Below are 20,789 nucleotides of genomic sequence, written 5' to 3' on the forward strand. Positions count from 1 at the left end.
CTCCTGCTGGGTGTGAGGTGAAATGGCAACCATGGCAGCCCACCAAAGCTACAATACTGGTAGGCCTACTGGTTTTAATTGTTCCAGTGATGTTACTATAAAGAGGGTTTACAAATGGTCAGAAACTTGAAAGAAACACATCTAGTGGAAACAACAACAACAAGCTAAAGATGATGACACAAAGACAGCGTTTGACCCATTAGCTTTGTAAACAGAGCACTGATAACACCCAGGCTACAAAGTTCTTTACATAACGTACAAATCCTGACAATACACACATTTTTTTAGCATTAAACAGGATGACATGGGGCTTTCACACTTGCAGAAAAGTTCTGAAAAACTCATTCTTCAGAGTAGTTGAATCCAGTCGGACTTCACCTCGAGTTTCTCCTCTCAGGACTCTTGTATTTTTTTCAGACGAGAGCTGATGTGAGATCGCAGATCTTAAGAATTCACCTTGAATACTGTACTTGTAAACAAGAGTTGACTGAAACTAAGCAATCACTGACGGATGCTGACCCTGATCACCAAGTGGATTTCATGGCCCAACACTGAACATTAGCACTGTACTGCAGCCCTTGCTGTGTTAATCCTTGACTGAGCAGATTTCTATCTTGATTTGAGACTGGAGCTGAGTGTGTGCAAAGAGGTGGAAATTAAATTCTGGTTATCAGAAAAAAAGAGCACTAAGAAAAGAGGGTCTTTTTCAAAGAGCCTACATTCATTATTTATATAACTGCGACGACAAACAGAAGAGTTAAGGTTTCATTTGTTGAACAATGAGGTTATGATAAAAATTGTTTAAAAAGCATTTGTGTTTTGCAGCACATTTTCTTTTGAATGTGCAGCGTTTCTGAATATGCTGTGCATTTTTCTAAATGTCTGTCGTTTCATCAGTTGCAGAGTGATTGACCTCAACCGGCCACCGTACATTTCTGGTTTGTGTAATATTTTTGCAGCAGATGAATTATTGAGAAAGTTGACCTTCAGGGTAAATATTAGAGGTTACACAGGGTGTGCTGATTCTTGAATAATCATACTACTACACTAGCTTCCAGATAAACTTTTTATTTAGGATGTTAAGATCATCAAACTGGGTATTTAACACAAATAACGCCTTTTTTCCCCCACAAACAATCCGTCTTTATACTCACCTCAGGCATTATTGTAATATTTAATTTATTCTTTTTTTATCCTTAATCTTTGAATATGCAGATGTTCCCTCTTTCCAGATGTACTTTTTTATAAAAGGCTTGACTGAAGAGTGTAACATGTCATTGGGAATAATCATTATAAATTCCCATGTATTAATTAATATCTCAAGATCGGTCGGGTATTACTCACATTTAATCTTTTATACTCCCTGCATAAATCCGTCTGTATTGGTTTGTATTATAAATGAAAATTTTGGCTACTGCGACCTTAAATTAATGAAAATCATGTGACAATCCCAATGAGGTCTTGTTTGTAGGCAAATACACTTTATTTTTAGTCTTCATTAATTAGTTTGTTGACTAATTATATCCGTCCAGGATAAGTATGACGGTGGCTCTGACTGTGTTAGTCAACCTTAATATAAAACATAAATCAGACGTGGACATGTCCTAATAAAGTGTAATTACTAGGCTTTATCATGTCTCCATAACATTATCTTTTTTGTTTTCTCATTTCATTTTATCGTTGTAAATGCTGTTCATACCAGTGTCTGAGTCTTATTCTATATTATTAGGTGGCTTTGGCTGCATTCTCAAAGTACTTTCTTAACAGCGTCTTTTTACCTCGACACATGAAAAAAGAACATTTCTCTCTCCCTCTATCATTTGCAAATAATTTGGCACAATTATCTACAATTACGTAAAAACTATTGGCTGTGTCTTAGTTATTAAAATAGATGATGTCTCCTCTCAGTTTAAAGGTTTTACTCAAATGTGTTAAAACGCTCATGAGATGCAAATGTTCCAAATACAGAAAGGTCTTTCTAATCGTCCATACAGACCTCTTTTTTTTAATATCTGTATTGAAACAGAGTCACCATAAACTGATGGATTCATTGTCAGATGTGAGCAAACTGACAGGAGGGACATGGTGATCAGTTCCAGCCCTGTAACCTTATTTTGCTTCACTATCCTCCTGTATAGTCCTATTTTATGTTCCCTTTGTAAATTCATTTTAAGGCAACATCCTTTGTTTTGTTTGGATTAGTGCAGTGACTTTTCAGTTCGGGTTTTGGTTGCTGTTTATTGCACTGTATTTCATGGGATGGAGGAAGGAAACTGTGTCTTTTCCTCTTGTTGAGTGCACATCTAAGTGCTCATTTGCTAAACAAAACAGCATGTGAGCAACTGACTCCTACAATCTAGAGATTTTCCCCTTCAGCATCCTGTAATTAGCGTCAGGAAATATAACTAATTCATTTAGTCAGTGAAAAACATTCTGACAAGACTGTTTCAACATTAGGAAATAAGGAACGCTCTCCTACACTTCACTTTCATTCTGACCAAACATTAAAACACACGTTTTATACAATCTTAAAAGAACATCTAATTTGGATTAAATAACTTATTTACTGAGGAACCAAACTTTATTTTGACAGGGTTCAGGTGGTGCTGGTGTGGTGAAAAATCAATATTCAGCAGGAGAATTCTCAATATGTTCAGAAATGTACCAACGCCTTAGACAAAAAACTGTAATCGTGCCTGTTCTCGGTTTAATTCATGATAGTAGGCCGACTTCTTTGTGCCATTCAAGACTTTTAACAGCAGTACTTTGTGATTCACATTGGAAGAATGGCACAAAAAACGTCTGTACACAGTTATGCTCTCATCTATGTAATCCACAGAGCCTGGGTGGAAAGTCAATCACTTCTTTCTACTCAAGCACTCAACTTAATATCAGGACGCCTATGTGTACTTCACTTTTTATTGTCTGCATATTACTCCACTGAATTTCAGACTCCTATATAGATAGATAGATAGATAGATAGATAGATAGATAGATAGATAGATAGATAGATAGATAGATAGATAGATGATCTATGTATGTATGTATGTGCGTGCGTGCGTGCATGCATGTATGTATGTATGTATGTATGTATGTATGTATGTATGTATGTATGTATGTATGTATGTATGTATGTGTGTGTGTGTGTGTGTGTATGTGTGTGTGTATGTATGTAGGATAAGGCTCTCACCTGTAGATGGCCTCTTATCATAATTAGCAGCAGGCTGGCGCGTGCTGCCTACAGCCAATCACAGGTCCTATTCAACTAGCTCAAAAAAGAGTTGGGGTTTTTTTCGCCGTTTCACTTCGTCTCTTTTCGAGGAAACAGCGTATTCATCGCGTTTCTTAACATGTGGAGGAACAAACAGGGACCGAGCATGAGCAACACGCATCGTCTCAGAGTGAGAGATAAGAGCAAACAATAGCGTGTTGTTGTAAGGAAAAGAAGATGTATCTATGGCGCCTCTCCATCGCCATAACACTCGGCTTGGTGTGGTATTTTTCCGACTGTGGTCGCACGGTAACGCAGTACTTTCTGTGCTTCGTCTTTTGTTTGACTACACCGGTGTTGTTCGGGAGCAGTGGGCGAGAGAGTGGCACACAAACTGATGAAGAGACCAAGGAAAACACAGCGCAGGTATTTACATGGGATACATTTACCTTGTTGCATTGCAACTTTGTCTTTTGTGTGCAGGAAAGAGTTACTAACAGTTGCTTTACCAGCACTTAGTCATTTCACTATTACTATTGTGAGCGTGTGATACATGTGACATAATATTTTACCACTTGAAACGGTCCTCATGCCTTTATGAATAACTAAATGTCTGTAAGTCTACACATGGACATCATTTGTGCTGTAATGTAAATCAAAAATCAATAATCTAGCTTGTTTTCCCTGTTCCACCAATACTGTGAGAAGATAAAATGTCAAAGTTCTGAAGCATTATAACTTGTAGCTTGAGGGCTGCACAAACTTGTTTTTCATCATCTCATATGCTGTAGCTCACAGGGGTTAAATGTTCAACACTACAGTTTGCACCCTTAACCATGTTCCTCTACGTCGAACATCTAATCACACCCTGGTTGCTGTCACTTGTTTTCCAGGGATCAGTAAAAGAAGACTCGTTTTCAGATGTGATTGGAGACAGCAGTGAGCAAGCAGAGTCTGAGTATCCACATGTGAAGAGGTCTCTACAGCAAGGTGAGGCTTTTGTTTTTTTACACAAAAAAACAACAAACGAGTTTTAAAGGGGTGTAAACATGTCTGTCTTCGCAGGTTAGCAGATGTTTTAAAAATCATTGTTAAAAAAAAAATCATGGTTCTGCTCTTGACTTCAGGGTGTTTTCTCAACAAACGTTGGCAGTGTTTTGTCTCGACACAGTTTGAAAGGACAGTTTTGCTTAGACACAGCTGCAGCTGGAGATCAAGTTACATGAAGTGAGGAGGAGTGTGACGAGAAGGGGGGGGGGAAGTGAAAAAAACACGCCCTCTCAAAAAAGATAAATCTATGCCTGGAAGTACATATGCAGGAAGTAAGGTCTGGTTTCAATTCATCTGTCAAATGAGAGGAGGAAGAAGAAACGCTTATCAGCAAGCGTGGATTTTAACATTCACATATCTACAGTTCAAGGACAGGCCTTAAAAAATGAGAATCAAAAACAATCTAACTTTACTAAAGGGGAAAAAAAACTAGTTGACATTCTTATTGTTTCCTTTATCAATCCTTAATATAGCTGTTCTATTCAAATGTAAGACCATAAGCACATTCATTTTTTTCCTTATTTCACCCCTTTTTAAATCATTCTTTACATCACATGCGTGTGTCATTATTGTTAAATACAAACTCATTAGTCTTTTGTCAGTTTAATCAAGTTTAAAGCTGCAGCAAACCCAAAATACAAGTTAAATAGTGTCAAAGACTCCAATGAAACAAGTACAAATCCTAAACATTCATTCAGAAAATTGTTATGGAACTATTTTTTGCTTTTAATAGAGAAATGCAGCTTAAAAAAAAGGGATATACAATAGATACAGTACTTGTGTTAGTACGTGTGCCTTTTACCTGATGCATGAATAAAAGGTTGTTGCTGTAAATGAAAGGTAATGCCCTCGTGTTCAGAGGAAAATCCTGTCACAGACATTTGGGCTGAGATTTACAGTAAATAAAGTTGAACAGGAATTCATCAAAACAAGCTTTAAATGTTGTGCACTCCTCCAGTTTGACGCTCTGGAGGTTCTGTGAGTGTGGGAGATTGGTGTTAACTGAAACTTCCTTTGTGACTTCTCTCCTCAGTGTTTGAGTGTGCCTACGCTCAGCTGGTCCTGCCTTGGTACAGCGTTCCTGAGCCGCTGGAGCGCCAGCCTCTGCATCAGGTGCTCAGCAGGGAAGTCGACTTTGTAATCGACCGGATCATTGAGCGAGCCAGAGACTTTGATGTTTGCCAGGCTGTATTGGGCTCCATTCGGATTCTGACCCAGCACTTGCATAATGCGAAGCAGTCTGATCGGTGAGACTTTACCCCTTCTTTCTCTTTATAAAGAGAACTCGTGTTACTACGGTCACACCATGATGCGTCTGAACTGTAAAAACCTCCATATTTTTTATTACCTATCAATAATTCACCTCATGTTTACAAGCAAGAGACTCAACTCACATGCTGATGGTTGTTTTCTTGTTAAAAATGCGTCCCAAGAGTTGTATATCCCATCAGATTAAATATTTGAATGATTGGATTATTAGTTATGCATGGTGATAAACTTGGAGATGCTTAACAAAGAATAACAACAAAGCAATACAAATGATAAATGCTAGATTTTTTTTTATTATTTCTGTTTCAGAGAGCTCTTGTTCACGTCCGAAGCCGACGAGATCGGAGTCCTCAGAGAGTTTTCTGACGCTCTGGTACGTAACCTTTTCCCCGAATCTCTCTGGAGCCAAGAAGTCAACCGCTGTGCCTTAAATGAGATCGTTGCTATAAAGGGTAAGAGAGCATTAAATTCTTTCTGTCTGCAGGAATACAGTCTCGTATAAGTGTGAAGCTTCCTTTTTTTTTTTTTTTTGACAAGTGTGTATTGTATGTAATCCCTTATTGCATTATGGAGCTTAAGACATGAATTTGGGCCACAAAAAAGAGAGAAGCTTTCCACACTGATTTCTCAATTCTCTTCAGGGTTTGGGTTGTTTTTAGTGACAGATAAAATGTCTCATCTCGTGGGCGTTCCGCTGAGCAGCAGGTTTTTACTATTATGCTTGAGCCCTGTTAAAATCAGTTACTTTAACAGCCGCAGTTAAAACATGACATGCATGTCCATATTTCTCCTAATCTTGAATTATACAGGTCTTTGCTTTGCAAGTAAAATGATGATAATCCTCGTTGAGCTCAATATTGTGATCTAATTGCATGCAGAGCTTTCCGTATTGATAAACACAGTTTCTTGACTTTTTCTCAACTACTCAAAGCACGAGAAGTCAAAATAAAGAGGCTGACATGCAAAAGTAAAATGAAAGTATGCAATAGATGTTATGATACGATACCAGTAAACGTCTGACAATATAATACTGTTACTACTGCAGCAACCGAAACAGAAGTCCTGGACACTATGTTTAGTATTTCTTGTTTCTATTGACCAAAGTCCAGCTCCTGCACACTGTCGGAATTATATAAATGCATTTGTGAAATGTAGACAATCCACATGGATGTAGGTTGCTCTGAAGGTTTTTGAAGCTGTTGTTCTTTTCAACACTATCTTTTAATAAAAAATATCCATATTTTATCAAAGAGTACAGCCTTGTTCTCCATGTTTAGGGTTGTATGAGCTACATGTTTTAGGAAACATTTGGGTTCTTGTTCAGATAAAACAAAAGTGCTAAAATGTGTTAATTGGAGACTTTGAAGGAGCTGGCAGAAGAATATTGCTTCTTTTGTGCAGAGATGAGTAAAGTGTACCAGTCTTAATTATGAGCCAGACTGAACAGCAGCTGTTGCTAAATCCTGTCAAGAGAGCAAATTAGCATAAAACAGAAATTGTTAAAACTCTTCCTTTTTTAAAAACTTTAAATTCACTTCAAGCTATTGTAACTTTCTGCTGTTGTATTAGGTGCAGTCATAATGTAACATGTGCAGGCCTCCTTTACATCAGTGGGTTTACATCAATAAAACCCACTTTGTGGATGAAGTGCATTTGCTGTTTTTTCACAGGATTGGGTCTGTTGGTGACATGGCTGTCTGACCCAGACAACCTGAACCAGCTGGTGGTGAGCCAGCTTGACAGCGTGACTCCCAAAGGCTCCGCTGAGGAGCTGTGTGGATCAGACCCTGATTTGACCTCTTTAGCTTCACAGGAGGGTGAAGCAGAGGGCAGTGAAGGGTGAGTGGGTGTCATCCATGGCATGTCATCCGGCTGACTTGGCCGGGTTCTACTAAGCCTAAAAAAAAACAAGTGTAAAAGCCACCCTTTGTGTTTGATATGAGAACTGACCTTGTTTTTTTTTTTTTTTTGGTGATTTTATTTCTAGGAGCTCGGAGGGAGCCGGGTTATCGGCCGGCAACAAAATCAAGGCCAAGAAAGCAAAAGGTGTGTTTTGCGTTGACGTCTTATTCAATCCAAAGCTCTGCAGCCCTTTTACCTGTGAATGAACACATCACATGCAGTCCTGTTTGTTGGTTTGTCAACTTTGAGTGAGAAAACATTTCAGACGAGTATGAGAGATCCTTGAGAGACAGATGGAGCAGTTTGTGGGCGTAAAGAGAATGAAAGCGTTTGCTATTTATCAAACTGTTGAGCAAGTTGTTACATAAGAAATGAGATTACAGCTGTCTGACATTATCATTTACTCTACCCGTATGCCTTTCAGCGCACAATTCATCCCCAGTTTCTTTTATTTGTTCAGTCACACAGCTAATTAAAGGAATGGCATGATGAATGCCAAATAAGTTGATTACAGCTGGAGATTTTCTCACTGAATTCTGAAATACTGTGAGGCTCAAACAGGCTTCTTTTAAGATAAAAGTTGATATTCATGATACAAAATCAAATAAGAGTGCATGGCTTTATATAGTCCAGCTTATCAGAAATGAAAAGTGTTTTTTTTTAATGACACTACCTCAACTATCTGAAGAATCAGTGCAGGGAAAGAAGAGGGTTTAACCTTTTGGATTTACTGTTCAGGGAACAAACTGAAAGAAGGATGGTCAAAGTTTGTGGACAAGGTGAAGTCCAAGAAGGCAAAGAAGAAGAAGATGAAGAGGATGGAGCAAGAGCTGGTGATGAGGATCATGGCGAACCAAGGTGACGCGTCCAATGAGGACGATGTCAGCAGCAGGGAGGGCTCCGTCAACAGCCAGCAGGACTCAGACAGGGTGAGTCTGCGCCTGATGTCACAATAAACCGAAGAGGACAGCGTGTGAAACATGACACATTCAGAGTCGCTTTTTAGGAGGACAGCGATCTGGAGACCTACCTGACGAGCGTCCAGGAAGACATGATGGAATTCAAGCTGTCGTATGAGATGTGGCGCGTGGGCCGCTGGGCTGTCAGCATCCCTCATGTGAGTCATAAATATCATGACGGTGTGGAATGTCCCGCAGGCTTGTTATCAGTCTGAAAGCCTCTGTAACAGCTTGTCCTTGGATGGTATGTTAATGTTTGAGCTGGAGGGTTGCGCCGTGTTGCAGGCGGACTGGGAGGTTGAGGAGCTGAACTTCACGGTTCATCTGGAGGAAAAAGACAGCCCTGAGAACCTGCAGTGGGACATAAAGAAGACCTACATGGATGTGATCTACTTCCGCAACAGATGGCAGGTAAAAGGCAGAGTTTACAGATATCTATTGAAGAGTCGAAATGCATCCACAGAAACACCTTTTTGTTGTTTAAAATTGAACCTAATAAACTTTTATGAAGGTCGGATAAACTGCCCGAGTCTTATATTAGAAAGGGTTAATTTGAAGCTTGATGCAGTTATTGATGAACTGCCAGCTGAGGGTGGAATTCACTTAGGCACTTCATGGTGCTATTAGCGGCCACAATCCTCTCTATCAACTGAACCTACTATCTGCTCCATCTTAAGGTTCAATTCACAAAGCCTATTGGACTAATAAATCTGCCATTAAGATCGCCATCCTCTTTGCAGTTAGCATCTCCTCTCTCAGCTGCACAGACCACATTCAAACGTGCACAAAGTTTGTGTATGTGTAGGGGTGAGTCCCTGGATTAAGCTTCTCCCATGTCAAAATGATTTTAACAGACTTAAATGACAAACATTTTCTTTATAGTACGTACAGAAGTTAACTTGTTCTCTGTAACGTTTGCGTTTGACTCAGCTGATCAAAGTGTTCCTTACAGAAAGAAGATCCTCTGTTTGTTCTGAGTGAATCGTTGTTTACTGTCTTTTCTGCACGAGTTAGATGGATAGGGGAAGCATTGTTGTGAAAAAACAAACTTCTGTCTCACAGGTCTGGAATTCAACTTATGTGAACCACATCATGTTTGTGTAACTTATGGCAGAGACAGTGAGTTAAATGTTCAAGCTCTCCAGTCAGAAAACCAAAAAACTCCTCCTTCCTTTTTCAGGACTCAACCAGCCTGCCCTCCATCCTCACGCTGGAGGAGTTGGTGGTAAACGATGAGATCAAAGAAGAAGCCCGAGTGTCAGTGGAGCACTTCCTGCAGGTGAAAGACAAAAAAAAAAAAAAAAAAAACAGTCTTCAAAGATTCAAATCTTGATGACTCAATGTTTTGCATGTTCCCTCTTCAGGAATTAGTATCTGATAATCTGATGGGCCACACTCAGCCGGTTTTTCAGTTCTTATGCCCTCTTGATAAACTGCTGAATGAGGAGGAACATTATGGAGGCGTGTGGAGCCTGCTCAGTGGCTTGGCTTACTTCCTTACTCCTGGTCAGGAGGAAGATGAGGTAAAGTCTGCTTTTATTCCACAAATCTACATCTTAAACAAAGATCCAGGTCAAAACATCTATCTAACCTTTTTACATTCGGCTTTCATTCAGATCATTAAAAAAACACATCTGCTGGGCGAAACAAAACTGATGCAGAGTTTAAAGTATTTGTAAGAAGTCTGTAGTGCTGGTTTTACACCAAAATAATGTGTTTTATTAATATTTGAAACAAGTGTGGGCATGTACTCAATTTGTCCCTGGAAACCTCACTTTTTTTCTGTTACTTGAGAAGAAAGTAAGAAAAACTCAAGTTGACATTGTGTTAATAGGAGAACATTATGAAAGTTGCATAAGAAGGACAGCAACAGGAATACAAAGGAAAAACAGAACAAATTCAATTTCATGCTGCTTGTGTTTCGTGCACTGTTGGAGCTTGTTAGGATATGATTTCCATTTTCCCAGATCTCAGCAGTCCATTTTTGTTTGATTAATTATTATAAACTCAAAGACAAAATGCATGGATATAACCGAAACATTTTAAGCTTCGACTCAAGCCGCCCCCCCCCCCCAAAAAAAAACAAAAACAAAAACAAAAAAACCCCCTACATCCTACATTTCCGAGAATGTAACATTAATATGATTGATTAGATGCATTTGCTGGATTAAAGTTCAAATCTTTTGCTCTCTGCGTGACCTGTTTTTGACAAAGGCTCTCTTTATAAAATGTGAACAGTTGAAGCTGAAGTCACTAATTTGTCATCAGGGTTTTCATTTGCAGACTACAATGATGGCAGACTAAATAAAACTACAACTACACAAAATAAAAAAAAATTGTGTAGTTGCTGGTGTTTGTCACTGTGTACCATTAAGTCTCCAGGAGGTCTCACAACCGTGTTTTTTTTTTTTTTTCTCCTTTGCAGAACTCGAGCCCTCAGACAGAAGCTCCTAAAGAAATCACAAGTTCATCTGTACATTCAGCATCCACAGCTCCTCAAAATCTCTGTGGTTTTTCTGCTGGAAAAAGCCCTGCTACAATCCCAACTATTGTTATCTCCCAGTTTGATCATTTTCCAGAGCTGCCCGAGGAAGCAGAAACAGAGACTACAAATGAAAACTCTCCCGATGACAAATCTGAGGACTCCCATAACCCTTTAACCTCTCACTTTAAAATGATTTTCAAAGGACTGACCCGGTCTAGGTCACAAGAGTCTTTGGTCTCACCAAAAAGTGCAGAAGATGACAACCCTCCTGATTTAGACTCTACTCCGCACTGCAGCCAGAACGGAGTCCTGCAGGGGGAGAGCTCAGAGGGCTTGTCACGACTTAATTTCAGTGTTAAGTCAAATAAAAAGGAGAAAACGTCTTTCAAGATGTCTGCTGGAGTTAACAAGGCTAAAGGGAAGGATCAGGGCACTTTGACGAGGGGCGAAGACCCGCAGAATCAGAAGTGCCAAACGAACTGGGAGCAGCAGGAGGCGACCAAAGCCATATTTGATCTGCTGAAAGAAATCTCTGGTTTGTTGAGCATGCACACTCAAGTGTGGATGATTATTTACAGGATTCAGAGCCTTAGTATTGTACCAGTGGTTTTGTTTTAGCATGATATCTGTTGTGCATTACTACCAACATTTTTATTTTTTTTTGTTTCAAAGCCCACTGCAGCTCTTGAAATTGATTTATGCATATAATTAATTCAGCCTGTAGAGGCTCTAAACTTTCCTCTCAAAGCTAAATCTTTACAGTGAAAACGTGTGGCTCCTTTATTAATCATATTTTAGCGATATGTCAAGGATCATTTTAAATGATGGACTATTTGAAGTCCATGAAGTGTATTCGGTGGTGCGTTCAAGTGCTTGTGCCGAGCTCTAGCAAGTGGTTTACAAACTGCACTCTGAGCAGTCAAAAAAGAAACCTGATGATTAACAATAATGTGGAGGGAAACGTGGTTATAAGGTAGATTTGTGCACATTAAGGTTTGTTTATATGGCCTTTACACACGCAGAGAATATCTGAATAATCAAGACAAAAGCAATTGACTGTTTGGATTTTAGATTATTCAAGGCATTCAAGAAGTTATCGGGAAACGATATTACTTCAGTTATTGGTGTGTCCTAATAGAATTTATAAAAAGAGGAATACGGCTAGTTAGAATTTGAATGGATGTCATGTTAAAGCTCCATTTATCAATGTTTTTAACACTTGATTTAAATGTATCTAATGATGCCAAAATAGTCAAGTCAGATTAAGTCCACCTATTTGTCAGGAAAACACATTTGCTTTGGCGGCAGAGAAGAGGAAAGATTGTTTACAATGTATGCACTAGAAAGCACCCACTTTGATCAGAGGGTGGGCAGTGACCCTGCCCTCTGCCTTTGCATTCTCTTGTGTTTTTGAGATTTTCTGTTAACCTTTGGGCTGAGGGTGCGTTTCCTCTGCCGATAATGGCATGCAGGGTGTGAGGAGGGGAATTTATAAAGGCGTGGGGTCAATATGCCACCTCAAAGCTTGCATCTAAGATGAGGGAACTCCACATGTTGTGATCACAAACTGCAACAGACAAATGCTATTCAGTCTGAATTTCAAACAGATCTAACAAGTGGCTGGTTAACGTGGTTGAGCATGTTGCCTTTTTTTCTATAACATATCTAATTATCTGATCTGTTCTCACAGGCAACTCCATCCTCATAAACATATTTGATGCCATTTTGAAACCTGTTATGCCCATCTTGAAAAAGTAAGGTAGATTCTGACTTCAGACCTTTACTGATTTATTTTTTTATTTTTTTCTCGACTATGGCTCCTTGTCTGAGAATAATTTGTGGTTGTTTGTGATTCTTCACTAGGAAAGTGAACTCTTTCCTGAATAAGATGAACCCAACAGAGCTGCAGCTGTCCTCGTACATTGACAGGCTGCGTGACAAACAGTGGCCAGACTGCCAGCCAACAACACCCTCTCCTCCTCGCACCGAGGACGAGAAGAACGAGACCAGAGAAAGAGCACATGACCTCATCAATGCCAGATGTGGGTGACACTTTTCTATAAAACAATGTTTAAATCTTACTCATAAAAATGATCTTTATTATTTCTTTTCTGTCTGTAGATTCCAACTATCTCGTCCTGAAGAAGACAGACATGGAGTCAGTTTTCAATCTCTTCCAGGAGCGTGAACAAAACAAAACACTTGTTTATGTGAGTACGTCCACAATAACTTTGTGTTCTTGAAACTGTTTTTCCATGTTTTGTGATATAAAATATAAATCTGATCTTGATTTTGCTTCCTTATCTGTTCCTACAGACGCTCTTGTCATTCCTTTTGAGGGAATTTTTCCCAAACGAGCATTCCCTAAATGTGAGCGCTGTGGCCCTACAGAAAGTAACCAACTCCACCAACTGATCTGTGAATCCATGATCGTGTTTTTAAGGGTACTTTTTAATGACGTTTTAGAATATTCAATTATTTATGAAAAATATTAAATTGCCTTAAAATATTTGTGACTATTATTGTATGAAGGTCACACTGGTTTATGGGATTTTTTTCCTTCAGCATACTGTGAACAGTCTTATAATATTTTTAAATTCATTTTTTATAGTTTAACTGGATCTGTAAGTGATGAACCCTGACTCTTCTGTGTCAAATGAGAGATTCATTTGTGAGTGCCAGTTTTTCCTCAAGTGTTGTTATTATTATTTAACCCAAATTTCAATGTCACCCTTCACATTTTAGTGTAAATAAATTCTCCTAAACATTTGTCACTTTGAGCACTTTTGTATGGCGAGTTGTAAATTGTTTAACAATGCTTTAAGTTTTATATCGTTGAATATCTCACAATTACTAATTGTTTTAAACTGTATGACTTGTACAATTTTCAAAAGGAAACTTGAAATGGTGTTCATGTAAAATGACTTATTTCTCGGTATAAAATGTTTTTAATAACGTTTCTGTAAATAATTCTTGCTTTAAGTTCTCGAGGGAATTGAGATTGTCAAAACTAAACGGTGATTAAGGCAGTAAAAAATAAGATATATTTAAGTTGCTGATACAAGCAGCTTCTTTTTTGTTGCTGCGATGCAATATTTAAGGAAAAAGAAACAAGTTTACCCTCCGAGGAAAATCCTGTAGGAATAATTTGAGACACTTTCAAATAAATACTTTAATAGAATACCCAGTGTTTTGGTAATATGCAAGCACTTTCAACTTTTACCAATGCTATGTGCTTTACACAAATACATTTGCAAATGAATAAATAAGCATTTCTCAAACGTGAACCACATTTCTGCTATATTTTTTTTGCTCCTCATAAAAAATGTATCCTTCAACTCCGGTCAAGTTTCCATGACCCTGTAAAGTGCTGATTCAGATGCTCACAACTTTCATTATGGAAGTGTTACACAAGTAATTGCATGAGTATGCTGGTCCAGGTCGCAGGGGGAGATTATCTTTCAGCATACTAACATGATTGTTTTTTTTCCCCAGAGCTAACCTCACACTAAGCCAACACTTTAATTTGTTGGACGCTCTTGTAACTTATTTGATCCCATAAGCAGAGAGGCGCGAGAGGTGATGACTTGTTAATGATAGATTGATAGATAGATAGATAGATACTTAGATACTTTATTGATCCCGAGGGAAATTCAAGACCCAAATGATGAGAACTAGATGACATACAATTTTTGTATACGATTTTAACAATATTAACAAGCAAATGGCTGGTCTTAAATAACCTTGAAAACAGAACTTAAGCTAGTTCACTTAACTCACACTTATGAAAAGTGTCTATTATATTAACCTAACCTTAACCTTTACATCTCAGTGTGAAAGCTGACTCTTAAACTTTAAAAAAAAATCACAAGGTTTATGAGGCAAAAAATTAAAAAAATGTAAACTAATTTAAAACAGGGGTTACATGTCAGTGTATTTAATTATTCTGAGGGATGAGATATGTGTAAATGTCATCCTCCATGCTGAAACTCTCCAGCCGGTCCAGCAGCTGCTCCTCCACACCAGCAGGTGGCAGCACCGTAATACACGGCAGCATACCGCGCGCTATGTTCAGTAACCCAAGATGTCTGCGCCCTGAAGGATGCTGCTAACGGCGTGAAGGTATCTGGAAAACGTACAGGTATGGTTGTTTCCCTCTTTAGCGTGAAACACTGATCGTGTTGGTCTATTAGAAAGGTTATAAGTTGTCTGATGGAATCATGCAGGGATCCTGTGTGTGTGTGTCCTGTTCAGTGTGACAGAAAGCTGCTGCTCTGTGTGTCTAACCTGAACTGTGACATTATGTCCTTGTTTAAAAGTATTGTGCTGTTTCAATCTTGTTCTTTATCTTGGGTTTTGACCCATGCAACGAGGTCAACATGGCAGAAACATCCCAGACAGACCTTCATTATAAACATTGTTAATGTTTTGTTTTTTTAACAAAGTGTGGACACAAATGTTGAAATAAAAAACTGTTTCCTAACTGAGCTCTGTAAATTAGCACTACCAGACAAAATAACAGAGTAATATTAAAGTGTACATACCATGTTAAATAAAATGTCACATTGGTTCTGAAACATCTAAATAAAAACGCTGTAATTGAAATGCAATAACGAGCCTTATTAAAGGACTCACTGTAAGTTACAGAGGATGTGGGTTCAGCTCATGATGACAGGCCATGCTGGTCTGATGAAAACACAAAGACCACCCTGAAGGATCAGATTTCTTTTACCTTTTATTAACTAGTATTTAAGGATCATGCACTTTCTGTGTTGCCTTTTGATTCATATTCATATTTAGAGGTTGGCATCTTAGGGTTTTTTAAAACTGTATTTCATGGCCTTTTATTGCCATAGTTGAAGGGCCTCTTTGCTTTTATTAGAGTGAACCTGAGATCAATTTCTGCTTTGTATTTGAGGATTGACTGAAGAGTTTGCATGATGAGCAGCATGGATTCCTATTAAACCATTTAACTTCTGTGACCTGGATGTGTGAAGCCTCGAGGTGCCCTTGTCTCATTCACAGTCATTTTTCACACCAGACGTGTCCTAGCAGGAAAAAGTGAACTCATGACATCATTCTTGGTCTGATTCAGTAATTATTAGATTTTTGGCTGCATAATGAAACACAGTTTGTCCATTAATGGACAAAGTAAAGTTACAAACTGCTCCAGCTAAAACTAAAACTGATTCTTTGGTTCATACCATAAACGGCTGTTTCCTATTTGTATGCCTCATTCCCAAACAGGATCAGAAGCATCATGTTTTCAGGATATCTGTCAGTTCATTTGTCAGCATATCCACCCATCCTTCAGTCTGGTTGTCTGTCGGTGTAATGGGAAGTCCCATTTATGAGCTCTATATCTCAGGATCAACCAGAAACAGTGCACTCAGACACTCAGGCACCTCAAAGTTAATTTGGACTCAAGAATGAACTGATGAGATTTGTTGTTTGAGATTCAAAGGTTAAGGTCACTGTGACCTTACTGCTTTTTAATAATTCTGTCCTGTAGTTGGCGTTACCATAGTGCTGATAAAATAAACGAAACGCGTTTAGTTCAAAGTCTGTTTGATCTTTGCTCGATTTCGTATTTAGGGAAGGAAAGAGAAGACTCATAAACGACACTGAGTTTTTCCTTATTTCAAGCTACTGTGAGGATTTTTAGTTTAGTTTTGATGCTCCATGTGGACTTGACTTTTTTTTCTTGTAAGCAGTGTTTTCTGATGAACAGTCCTGTCCCTCGATCTTAAAGCGTATCACTCACTGTGAATCTTTGCTGCGGAAAATGGAAACAAAAGCTGTTACTGCAGCGTGCTGTTAATCTCCTCGTCTGACACAGACCTTGTGCACATTAAAACTTGATCAAACGTATCAGTCCTGTAGCTGATGGTGTCCTTCGCTTTGTTATAAAGAGGCATTCATTATTCATTTCAGTCTGTTTCATAACCAGCTAAAGAATCCTTAAAGGGGCTTTCATGTATCAAAGCATCATGAAGACATCAAAATGACCACAACCTAATCTGCTCTATACAAGACAATCTTTATTTCTGGTTCCTTTTAATGTAGCTGTTTCTTTAGACCTCTCATCACAGACTGTTTGTCTCGTGTGTTTTGGAGCTTTTTGGTGAAAAAAGTGATTTTGTTTTGTATCATTTTTGTCTTGCCGCAGGTAAAGTAAAGATTTAAGAACAGTCAGAATAATAAATATATTCCTTCTTTTTCCATCTGGTTATTCATCTGGGAGTCTCTTGGATATGGGAACATCAAAGAGAAAAGTGGTCTGAACCATAATGTTTTTTTAAAAAAGCTGAGTCATCATCCGACTGAACATCGAAAAGGTAACTTCAGTTTTATGAGGGTTTGTTGTTGCCGCACTAATTCAGGTGTGACCTCTGCTAAGTCGCGTATACGTGTCACCACCCTCGCTGCACTGTTCTCCATGAACCATCCCTCTGTAATCCTCTGAACGTGAGGTCCAGCAGCAGCAGCAGCTCACGCTGAGAGAACGGGTAGGAGGGGTATGAGAAGTCTTCAGAGTTCAGAGCGTTTTGCTGTCACATTCTGGCTGCAGTCACACTTGGCTTGCAGGTTCCGCGCCGTACTTCTGAAGGCTGGCTTTTATAATGTCAGCCTTGTGCATTCACATGTTGCCTGGAGATGACTGCGACGCTTCTGCTCTGTGTTTAATCTAAATCTGTGACTGCTTTGCCTTTTTCTTCTCCTCCGTCTCCTCGCTCGGCTTGTTTACGTGTTGCCGGGGAATATCATCAACAACACAAAATGATGATTTAGTCTGATGATCTTCTGAGCCATAAAATGTTTGTCTCCGTTGTGTACATCCCAGGCTGTATAAATCATGGCTGCAGACCTGAAACTGAACACGCTGTTGTGAATAAGAAGATGAAAAGTGCAACCGAGCCAGTAATTTAGTGTGTTGACAAGTCAGTGTCTTTAATGTGTTTGTGCTCAGATACTAGAGACAACAGTTTTACAGCCACAACAACAAAACACATATGCCGCCTGTCTCCAAATAAACCAGATGATGATGTGAAATGAGTGCTGTTTTCCTTGTTTTAGATTGTGTATTTCGAGGCGATCAATCTCTGCGGCTGATTCTTCTTGTTGTCTTTCTCGATTTATTCCGAGCACAGGCGGCTTGTAACACATTCTGTGTTTTCCATCAAGCATGATGGAGGGAGGGAAATGTGATTCAGAGAAAGCAGTAAAGAAAACGGCCTCCCTGGGATTTCCATACAGACAAGCAGAGATTATATATGCAGGGAGATTTCAGTGGGAGTCATCTCTATTCGAGGAGAAGTTCTTGGTTTGAACCCAGGCTGCAGTGATGGGCACGTATGTGCTGCTTCAGTAGTCGACTTTTCACCCAACAGCATTAAAGCGGACAGCCGCTGTCCTCATTTACTGCCTTATTCTTACAGGGTGACGGCTGAAAAATAAGGATGACAAGTGAACTGATGTAAGACACAGCACGGCAGCAAGTGTTTGGACATAGCAACCATTGAAGCCCGATAGTATTTAAACAATGTTGAAGGATGCCTTTCAAAAATCATGGTAATTGTTATTTCGGTCTGGTCTGGTAGCTGGAGAGGTGCCAGTCCACTTCCTGAGCACTGCCGAGGTGCCCCTGAGCAAGGCACCAAACCCCAAAAACTGCTCTGGAGCGCTCTCTGTGGGCAGCCCCCTCACTCTGAGACCTCTCCATTAATGCAGAGTGAAAACCGAATTTCCCCTCGCGGGATTAATAAAGTATATTAAAAAAAAAAAATGTCAAGCTTCCCAGTGGTTTGATAGATGGATGGATGGATGGATGGATAGATATTTTATTGCTCCTGGTTCATTTGCTCCAATTACTTCACAAAAGCAATAATACCTGTGTCATGGATGTTTGGTGACGATGCCCGGGTCACAGTTGATGATTCTATATGTGGGGTTTTAGATGGGTACAGAGTATAGGACTTCATGCAGCAAAACTGTAACTGATTTTTTTTTTTTTTACACACAGCATTTCAGCATTTCAGTTCAAAGCACACACACGCCAAAAAATATCACGATGAACTGCTGCATTTATTTTTCCTTTAACCAATGGCAGAAGAAGCCAAAGTAAACATTGAAAAAAGGCCACATACCAAAGGTAGTATCTGTTTGCCAGGGTGGGAAATGAGCAGGAGCCACTGGCCAAATATTAAAGTGTCTGCTGGATTAAAGACACACAAAAAAAAAATAATAATTCACTGTTGAGTGGCTGGAAAGGAGCTAATGATTACTGCTTTATTAAAGCAATGTAATATACCCACTCTTATGTGGACAGAAGTGAGTAGGTGCTGTTATGTACCACTCGAGTTGTCTTTATGTGATGGCAGACTTTAGACATTATGATGAAATGTTATTATGGGCTGTAAAACAGAGCATTTCAGCTGAATATTACCCCGACCTTGTGTGTAAGATTTTGGCACAATTCTTGGCAGCAATCGGACACCTCGTCTTTAGTTTTGTTGCAATCTGAACACCGAATGATAGAAGCGCTGGTGTTAGGTTTTGCACGTTGCTCCTCACAGTTCAGCTGAGTTTGTTTGTTTATGACATGGGTGAAAAGAAACATGCTGACACTTGAACTTTTACCCTCATGTTTAATGAGTGTTTTCTCACAAATTAAATCTCTGTCTCAATACCGAATAAGAATTTAGAGAGCCTTTCTAAATTCATCCTAATGTAATTTTTTGGGGATAATTGCAAGACGAAATTTGATATGAAGCCATTCTTGCTGCTTGTTGCTTATTTTACAGTTTAAAGCTAATTAGAATTTGCTGTTATGTGGACTATTTAATGAAAATTTAATTTATTGCTCAAAGTGCGGAAATGATGAGTTGTTTATTTCTGCAATGCACAGATTAGCTGAGGCTGGCAGAGAAGAGACCTGCGGGTTCACATGTCGGTTAAATCAGGTCATGCCAGATCCTCTTTTTTTCTGTCCTGTGGGATCACTCAGACTCTTCTCCTCTTCTTTTTATTTGACTGGCCTTTAGGACTTGGCATTCAGCAATCAATAGCTCCAGGGCCGGAGTTTGATGGGATGAATACTAATGGTGTGAAACAGCATCGGCATATGACTGGCCTGCTATAAGTTTATATCTGACGTTATCCAGAAGGTCTCGCTGGGCTCACCTAATGATCCCAGCGCAGTATATTTGTTCAGTTTTGGTCTTTGCATTAGGCTAATCGATTACAGTTAATCTGCAGCTCCCGATTCATCGTGTGCTGCCATCTAAACAAATACTACTTACCAGAAGTCCCCGCTGAGTATGATGCTCCCTGCTGGCTGTTTATTCTGCTGTTAACACAAATTTGGTCATCTTATGTATTCAAGGACATCAATCATTTATTGTGCTTTTAATGCTATTCAAACTTTCTGCAAAGACAGGCAGAAAAAAAAACTGAAATAGCTATTATAATTTGAATATGCTTGTGCTGTTTTTCGATTAGCATCCAGCTCGTCTCCAGGGCCTTTCTCCCTGTTCGTCTTCAATTTGTTCATTTTCAGAGTCTTGTAGTGGTGCTTAAGGCCATCACACCTCTCCCTCATTGTGAGGTTATGTCTCTTTATACCTTACATGAAATGTAAAGGTGAGTGCCGCCACTAGATGGACCGCCACACTAAGGGTTGGATTAAACCAATTGTCAGAGCTGGTTTTAGTATCGCTGGGAGATAAGGATGATTTGAGCCCATTCCTTGTAATTTCAAAGAATACTAATCGTGGTTTATGTTTTGTGCAGGGCTTTGACAGGTTTTATCTGTTAAAGGAGGATGGAACCAGAATGAGGTTTTTACTGTTAAGGCTGGCTGATGAGGCTGGAATAAAAAAAAAAAAAGTCAGTTCTTATCTGAAAATCAGAA

General features: G+C 39.2%; 2 protein-coding genes across 3 annotated transcripts in view; both read left to right on the forward strand.

The window, feature by feature from the left end:
* The first annotated feature begins 21 nt into the window (after positions 1-21).
* Positions 22-14,163, forward strand: LOC306829291 (uncharacterized protein). The gene is made up of 17 exons (XM_079352282.1): positions 22-59; positions 3,583-3,637; positions 4,105-4,201; positions 5,295-5,508; positions 5,840-5,982; positions 7,201-7,369; positions 7,518-7,576; positions 8,171-8,361; positions 8,439-8,549; positions 8,677-8,802; positions 9,572-9,670; positions 9,756-9,914; positions 10,817-11,411; positions 12,567-12,630; positions 12,740-12,918; positions 12,998-13,086; positions 13,193-14,163. The coding sequence occupies exons 8-17, from the start codon at positions 8,242-8,244 to the stop codon at positions 13,289-13,291; spliced, it is 1,641 nt and encodes a 546-aa protein (XP_079208408.1). The 5' UTR covers positions 22-59; positions 3,583-3,637; positions 4,105-4,201; positions 5,295-5,508; positions 5,840-5,982; positions 7,201-7,369; positions 7,518-7,576; positions 8,171-8,241; the 3' UTR covers positions 13,292-14,163.
* Positions 14,164-14,873: 710 nt separating this feature from the next.
* Positions 14,874-20,789, forward strand: part of mrpl11 (mitochondrial ribosomal protein L11) — a 39,090-nt gene continuing 33,174 nt past the window's right edge. The window contains exon 1 of one of the 2 annotated variants that reach the window (XM_079353017.1): positions 14,874-15,017. The gene's annotated coding sequence lies outside the window, so the exon portion shown is untranslated. The remainder of the gene's footprint in view (positions 15,018-20,789) is intronic. The other variant, XM_079353018.1, reaches the window with a different exon arrangement.

Source organism: Symphodus melops, assembly GCF_947650265.1.
Source record: "Symphodus melops genome assembly, chromosome: 9".
NCBI classification, from domain to species: Eukaryota; Metazoa; Chordata; class Actinopteri; order Labriformes; family Labridae; genus Symphodus; species Symphodus melops.

Excerpts from the sequence above, each read along its gene's own strand:
- LOC306829291 (XM_079352282.1), top strand. The coding sequence starts at position 8,242 with ATGAAGAGGATGGAGCAAGAGCTGGTGATGAGGATCATGGCGAACCAA. Across the intron at positions 8,362-8,438 it reads GCCAGCAGGACTCAGACAGG|GAGGACAGCGATCTGGAGAC; the intron begins GTGAGTCTGCGC and ends GTCGCTTTTTAG. Across the intron at positions 11,412-12,566 it reads TCTGCTGAAAGAAATCTCTG|GCAACTCCATCCTCATAAAC; the intron begins GTTTGTTGAGCA and ends CTGTTCTCACAG.